Source organism: Notothenia rossii (assembly GCF_949606895.1).
Source record: "Notothenia rossii genome assembly, chromosome: 11".
Taxonomy (NCBI): Eukaryota; Metazoa; Chordata; class Actinopteri; order Perciformes; family Nototheniidae; genus Notothenia; species Notothenia rossii.
The window spans coordinates 9,653,606-9,661,469 of record NC_136910.1 but is presented as its reverse complement, the minus strand read 5'-3'; the positions used below and the strand labels follow the sequence as shown (position 1 = coordinate 9,661,469).

At 43.5% G+C, this 7,864-nt stretch overlaps 1 protein-coding gene across 1 annotated transcript; it reads left to right on the top strand.

The window, feature by feature from the left end:
• The first annotated feature begins 332 nt into the window (after nucleotides 1–332).
• On the top strand, nucleotides 333–7,410 carry mapk7 (mitogen-activated protein kinase 7). The gene is made up of 7 exons (XM_079660827.1): nucleotides 333–456; nucleotides 1,689–1,969; nucleotides 2,076–2,241; nucleotides 2,717–4,230; nucleotides 4,312–5,405; nucleotides 5,536–5,660; nucleotides 7,063–7,410. The coding sequence occupies exons 2-7, from the start codon at nucleotides 1,693–1,695 to the stop codon at nucleotides 7,208–7,210; spliced, it is 3,324 nt and encodes a 1,107-aa protein (XP_079516953.1). The 5' UTR covers nucleotides 333–456; nucleotides 1,689–1,692; the 3' UTR covers nucleotides 7,211–7,410.
• The last annotated feature ends 454 nt before the right edge of the window (nucleotides 7,411–7,864 follow it).

Sequence of the window (7,864 nt, the reverse complement as noted above, 5' to 3'; positions counted from 1 at the left end):
TATCCATCAACATGCAGGCTCCAAGTTAAATTATTAGTGTAATTATTATTGACCTTTTATCAGTTTAGTAATTAGTAATTGTGAAGGTAGTAGTGGTAGTATGTATTGTTCTACTTCACTAGTTGTTATTTAAGTCCAGTACATATACAAAGAGGTTTAAATGCAGGTAAATGTGTCCCAATATGGCCCCTCCGAAAATGTATCCTGGAAAACAGCGTCACACTACTACCACCCAAAAACAGAGACCCTACTGTCTGCGGTGATGTCCCGCCTCCCATCACGTTCTCTGCTCTTTATTGGACAATCTCTCGGACGTCGTCGAACGTGGTTGGTCGGCCACATGTCGCTCAAACCCGAACAAGGAACTGTACAAGGAAGCGGCAGACAAAAACAAGAGATAGCAGTACTACTACGGGATTAAAAACACATTTACGAATGTTGTGGGTGTTTCACAAGGTGAGAGTCTAGTCTTTCACTTCGAAACACGTTTTTATTTGTGTCCTATTTGGTAATATAAACCGAGATGGACATTGTTTAACGATTTACGTTCACAGAAAGCCTCAGCTTCAGGTAACGTTAGCCTACGCCCCTGCGTCAAAAGTGGGTAAGGCTGCGTCTTTATCATGTAGGCTAATTAGTTTATTTGATCCTCTCTTTAGTACAAGAACTAGCATTTCCTTAAAGACAACTCCATGTAGAATTGTTCTCTGCCTATGTATTGGTCAACAGACTCCAGCTGTAACCAAAATCCTTCTTTTGACAGAGCTACAGGTTTTGACTGACACCCAGGCCTAATGGATAGTTTATGGTCAGCTTGTTGTCTACGTCTGGTCGCAAACAATACCTTTGTTAAGTCCATATTGTGACTAAATTGGCAAATCATTATCTGAATCCAATAGGTTTTTTATCTGTAATGCTGTTCAGACTACTTTACCTGAATGACCACTGACTGACCTTTTGAGAAACAGTCCTGATTTGGCTCCTGGGGGCCCAGGGTGAGATTAAAAGATTTGAGTGAAAGGTTTTATCAACACATACAGAACAATTATAGCAACAGCAAGCAACCCCTTCCCATGTACATATCTAGTACATACCCCTTCAATCTTTGATACTATTACATTAGATTCAAAATACAGATTATTACCCGTTTGATTCACATCCATGGCTCTCATCTCATCAGCGTCAGATGATCACTGTTTTTTGTGTTTATTTCGTTGTCTAACTAAGGATAGATTATTAGGACACACAGTAACTCATTTTAACAAGCAGTAAGTAATGGACCAGTATGTTTTGTAAGGCAACACAATTTACCCACCTTTATGTTATGCTGATATATTGTGTTTTAAGAATGCATGTGTAAATGCAGGATTGTATTATTCTCATAAATGCCACATCTATTTATTGCTGCTAATAATGGTTATTTTTTATAACATCAAAACATGAAGATATTTTATGTACAAAGAACAGCAATATTCACATTTGAGTAGGGCCGAATTATACTTTTTTTTAAATGTGCAATTATGAACATATTATTAATTAAATTGGGCTGATATAATGTAGTGTAGCTTTTTACATCAGTTTGATTATCTTCTGTGATTTTTGCATACATTTTTTGCCGTCTTGTAATCAATATTAGAAAATAACCATCCCAATATAAAAATACTTTGCCATTGTTTGACTCTTTACAGGAACATGTCAACTGAGGAGGGAGGAGAAGGAAAAAATGATCCGAATGTGGCCATGTCACCTGAAAGAATGGCCACTGATAAAAGCAGAGAAAACCAGAACCAGGGTAATGTCGAGGCAACAGGAGGCCCCGCAGACACCAGCACAGCAGAGAAAAACCTGGCTTTGCTTAAAGCACACTCTCTGGACGTGAAGTTTGACGTTGGAGAGGAGTATGATGTCATAGAAACCATCGGCACAGGGGCCTATGGCGTCGTTTCCTCTGCCAGGAGAAGGGACAATGGTAGGACTGATTTAATGAGGAATAAACACAATGCTCAATATTGAATACTATTATCAGTTAATATTGTCATTCTAACTCTTCATTGGGGCGTCTTTACATTTCACAGGCCAGCAGGTGGCGATAAAGAAGATCTCCAATGCTTTTGAAGTGCTGACAAATGCTAAACGCACACTGCGAGAGCTGAAGATTCTCAAGCACTTCAAACATGACAACATCATCGCCATCAAAGACATCCTGCAGCCTAACCTTCCTCACTCTGCCTTCAAGTCTGTGTAAGTATTTTTAACTGTTGTTTAATGTTCCTCCTCAGACTTGAAACATCTGTAAACCCCAAGTGTATCATAAAGTCAATATCTGGAAATATTAACTTTATTATATACTTTGGGATTTGGATGAAAGAATTGGATGTTGGATTTCAGTCAACACATTTAAAAACAAGTAAACATTATAACAGTTTTTACAGCAAGTTGCAATATATCCCTTTATCTTGGCGTTCACCATTTTTTCACCCATTTCGAGCATTCAGTAATGTTGATCAATATCCACAAACTTCAAATGTAATAACAAATGTGGACCTGAAATATGCATTTTGGAAATTGAGGCAAGATTAAAACAAAACCTTAAAAATGTGTTTATGTTCAACACTATTATGTCTGTGGAAATGTAGGTAGGTTTTGTAGCTGATGTCATCTCATACTTTATATACCTCCTACATATTTAACTTTGATTCATTTCCAATGTGTGTAGGTACGTGGTGCTGGACCTGATGGAGAGTGACCTGCACCAGATCATACACTCTTGCCAGACGCTCACCTCAGAGCACACGCGCTACTTCCTGTACCAGCTGCTCCGCGGCCTCAAATATGTGCACTCTGCCAACGTCATCCATCGCGACCTCAAACCCTCCAACCTGTTGGTCAACGAGAACTGTGAGCTGAAAATTGGAGACTTCGGCATGGCAAGGGGTCTCAGTTCTCACCCCGAGGAGTCTCACTCCTTCATGACTGAATATGTTGCAACTCGATGGTACCGTGCTCCTGAACTCCTGCTGTCTCTGAATCACTACAGCCTGGCTATTGACATGTGGTCTGTGGGTTGTATCTTTGCGGAAATGTTGGGCCGTAAGCAGATTTTTCCTGGGAAGCACTATGTCCACCAGCTCACGCTCATTTTGGGTGTGTTAGGCACTCCTCCTGAGGGGTTGATAAGTACTATTAGAGCCGACAGGGTGCGCTCCTACGTCCAGAGTCTTCCATCACGGTCTGCTGTACCGTTGGCCAAACTGTACCCACAAGCTGAACCCGAGGCTTTGGACCTGCTGCTAAACATGTTGAGCTTCGACCCTCGTGAGAGAATCAGTGTGACGCAAGCGCTGGAGCATCCTTACCTGTCAAAGTACCACGACCCGGATGATGAGCCAATATGCGTGCCAGCTTTTGACTTTGAATTTGACAAGCTTCAGATGAACAGGGAACAAATTAAAGAGGCCATTCTGATGGAGATCCAGGACTTTCATCAAAACAAACAGGGCTGCCGTCAAAGACTGCAGTTCAGGCCCTTGGCAAGGGCAAACGTCAGAGCAGCAGCACAAAGCAGCAACCAGTGTAACGCTCAGCCCTCTGCTGTTCACCTAAACAAATCCACACTGGTTCCAATGGCACAACACCCACAAGCAGCACAGATTCAACAACAGCAAATGAGGGAAGTGGAATCTCAACAGCAACAAGATCACACACCAGCAGAAGGGAGCCACACATTTACAACTGGGTCCCTTTTAAAAGCCGCCCCACCTCACTTGACACATCATTTGCCTCTACTTTCCAAAAGCGAGAGTGGCCCAGTTGATGTGGACATGCCCAGTGCCAACTCAGACAGTGGTCAGCCTGAAACTATAGATTTAACAACACCGGTGTCTGGTCAGGATGCTCTGTCAGAAACAATGAGAGACAGTGAGGTGCAGGAGCAGCTAACAGGAAGTCAGCCCACGCAGAACCAGAACATGACCCAGGCTCCCTCATCTATTCCAGGAACGCCAGCACAAACCAGGACCCCCCTACCCGCCACTGTGCCTTCCCTAAGTCTCTCCGCGGTTCAGGCCCAGTCTCTGTCTCAGACCCTCTCACAGTCACTGTCTAAGAACGCCCGGCCTCCTCCAGGTGGCGGAGAGGGGACCCGAAAAGAAGGAGCCATTTCAGAGGATACGAAAGCTGCTCTTAAAGCGGCTTTATTGAAATCAGCTCTCAGAAACAAAGCCAGGGGTGGTAAGTTTGTTGTTTTTCCATATCTTCTTATATCATTGACTCTAGACGTCCCTTTAACATCATTTCCTATCTTCACTGCAGATGGAGGTACCTCTGCGCTGGGCATAGACGTTGCCGCAGGAGGAGGTGTATCATCCTCCCTGTCTTCAGTTCCAGATTCGCGTCGGCCCGTCACAGCTCAGGAGCGCCAACGGGAAAGAGAGGAGAAAAGAAAAAAGAGGCAGGAACGAGCACGAGAGAGGGAGAGGAAAATAAAGGAAAAGGAGAGAAGAGAGGGAAGGCAGGGGGACTCGCTGGGTGGGGTTCTGCTGAGTGACGACGACAAAAGCCTTTTGCAACGTTGGACAAAGATGATGGACAGCCGCAATGAGAAGTCTTACTCTCCTAATAACGACGGAGCAAAGAACAACGACTGTAATGTGAACTCCCACCGGGGTGTAGCTATCGGTGATCAAACCCAAGGAGCCGTGAACAATAAGACAGCCAAGGAAGCTATTAAACAATTACTCTCACAAGTTAAACCTAACCAGCAGGGCCTGTTCCAGCCTCCCAGCACCCAGCAACCGCCCTTACATTTCTCCTTGAGCCAGAGGAAACCTTCAGCGGACGCGGCCGTTGCTGTAAGCGGAGGGATGGATATAATGTCGGTCACTAGTGGCTTCGTTAAGAACAACACGCTCAAACCTCACAGCGAGCGCAACGGACAGAGTGGTTTCAGCTGTTTGGGGAATTGGAACGGGCAGCATCTCGAGACGAGGCCGCCTCAACAACCACAATCAAACAGGAAACCGCAGCCTCCTCCGTCGAGCTTTCTCCAACCTCAGATTCAAACCCAGCCTGACCCTCAACCTCACACGCAACTGCTCCCCCTGGAGAGTTTTTTGGCTAAAGCTCAGACATTAACCAGCAGAGAGACAAATGGGAATGTTGATATCAGACGCCATAATAACCTCAACGCCCACCCGAACCCCTCGACTGCAACCAATGGTCCGATGGAGAAGCTGTGTACCTCTATAGGAGAGAAATCCAGGACACAGACTACAAACCCTCTCTGTGGGGCTTTAGGGGTCCCCTCACAGCCTCATCCCAGTTTAGGATTCACAGACACTGGACAGCAAGGGCCCTCTGTAGCCCCTGACATCCATACAGTCACACTGCAGCTCTCAAAGTCCCAGGTGTGCCTTTCTTGTAAAATATTCTATTGTGTACATGCCAGATTGAAATGTCACACATATCTCCTGCTTGCCTTGAACTGATCTTCAGGAAGTTCAGTTGACCCATCGTTTCCTCTTCTTCTCCTGTCAGGTGGAGGACGTTTTGCCCCCAGTGTTCTCAGTCACCCCTAAAGGCAGCGGGGCCGGGTACGGCGTGGGTTTTGACCTCGATGACCTTCTCAACCAGTCTCTCACAGACCTGCAACACTGTGACAGGTAAGGTCTAATACATAGTGGGCCTGGTTTTTAGTGTTGCTTTCACAAACTAATCCAATGTCTAAAACTAGTTATACAAAATTAAATCATAGTTTTATGCTTAAACTTTACCCATTCACAAAAAAAAAAAAAAAACGCACGACTCATTCTCCCTCATTTTTTCCCTCATAAAAAAAACATAACATTTTCAAGTTGTGCATTATATACTCTTTTGTACGATGGAGTATTAGGGCCACACTTAGAAGAAAAAAAAGAGAGATTTCGAGAATAAAGTAATAATTACGAGATTAAAGTCCTAGTTTCATAAGTGACTTGAGAAGCGGACTTGGAGGAGATGGTCTCCTTTCTGCAGGAGGATGGCTGGTTCTGGCCGGCTACATTACATTAAGCTGACGCTTGAGCAACTTACAATAAGTGCATTCGACCAACAAGATACAAACTTGAAGAAAGCAGAATCATATAAGTACATCAGGTTTCATAGAGCTAAAACATTTCAAGTGCTACTCAACTGGTTTTAGATAAGCCAGTCCTTTATTAGTATATAAGTGCTTTGTTAGTAATTCTATCGCTCGAAGTGGAGTCGAAAGAGATGAATTTTCAGTCTGCGCCGAAGATGTGTAAGCTTTCTGCTGTCCTGATTTCAATGGGGAGCTCATTCCGATTCCACTACAAGGCTATCGTTCGACTCCTTCTGGATCCAAAGCCTTGATTACAAGTCTCATCGTTTCTTGTGAAACAACAAATCCCCTTTGAACAGCTCGTAGATGTAATCAACGATGGCCTCGTAGTCGGCCAGAACCAGCCATTTCCTCCTGCAGAAAGGAGACAATCTCCTCCAAGTCCGTTTGGTTCTTTCTTCGAAATAATAGACATAGTTTCTTGCACAACCTTTTCAAAGTTCTAATACTTATGATAATCTGATGCTGATGTGCCAAAAGATTAAGTATTTTGTTATTTGAGAAACCTAAACTAAAGTACGGCTTCACAAGATGCTCCACACTCAGGACGCTGCTGTTGTCTCCTTCTCAAGTCACTTATGAAACTACGACTTTACTCTCGAAATCTCTGTTTTTTTTCTTCTAAGTGTGGCCCTAATACTCCGTCCTACTTTTGCCATTTTAATGCATTACTGGCTTTTCTATCGATGTGTACTTATTTTGTTTTATAAATGTGTGCCTGCCTCGTTATTTAATATTTAATATCTTCAATTTTGCCTTTTATCTGCACTGTCCTTTTGCTATAACAATGTAAATACTCGCTGTGGGACCAGCAATGCATTTGTACTGTAAATAATCCGTTTTCATTACAATGACACTGTGTTGTCACTCATGCTATTTAAATGAGTATAATATAAAAAGAGGGATAACTTAATGCTTTCTGTATTTCCCTGCTACTTCCTCAGTTACGACTCGGCCCCCCTCTCAGCCTCCCTGCTCTCTGACTGGAGCGAGGTGCACCGCATGACGCCAGCTGATCTGGAATCGCTGCAGCAGGAGTTACAACTCGGCTCTCCCATGATCCTCTCTGATACCATTCCTCCTGATGCCTGACCTTCCCTGCCTGGACTTTATAAGACAACACTTTGATTTGTGTGAATGTTCGATTTTTTAATATAGCATGAAAATCTTGACTGAAGACTTATACAGACTAATGAAAAAAGCTAGCTTTTTTTTTTTTTAAATATGCACTTTTTTTATTACCATAATGACATGTTGCGCTCTCTTTCTAATAAATAAGTGTCATCACCTGCCTCTGCTTCTGGATATTTAATAAACGACAGTAACATCTGTAAGGGAAACTTCTGCAGCAATGGAGAGTCAGGAGCTTTGATGTCAAACACTGATGGTTTATTACAAATATCGGCCGGAGAATTCACATCACAACTCACACAGCCAGAGGTTCTGACTGCACGGGAGGGTTGCCACGTCAATTCTCAAGCGCCTCTCTCTCGCTAGACCTTTTAACTAGTTTGCAGAGAGTAATCAACATATTGGGGGAGATAATCTAAACATCTGGGAACACTAGAGATAGCCTAAACATCAGGGGACAGTGAATCACTTGTCTGACCCTCATGGCCTCGAAGATTACGCCTTGGAGTCCACAAACACAGAGAAGGAAGTGTTCCAGCGTTCTCACAACCATAAACCGGTCCATTTGTGACCGAGAGTTGCCCGGTCATAAACTGGGAATATCAACATATAGCA

Coding starts and splice junctions, on each gene's coding strand:
- mapk7 (XM_079660827.1), top strand. CDS start 1,693: ATGTCAACTGAGGAGGGAGGAGAAGGAAAAAATGATCCGAATGTGGCC. Junction 2,242..2,716: donor CACTCTGCCTTCAAGTCTGT/GTAAGTATTTTT, acceptor CAATGTGTGTAG/GTACGTGGTGCTGGACCTGA. Junction 4,231..4,311: donor CAGAAACAAAGCCAGGGGTG/GTAAGTTTGTTG, acceptor TCTTCACTGCAG/ATGGAGGTACCTCTGCGCTG.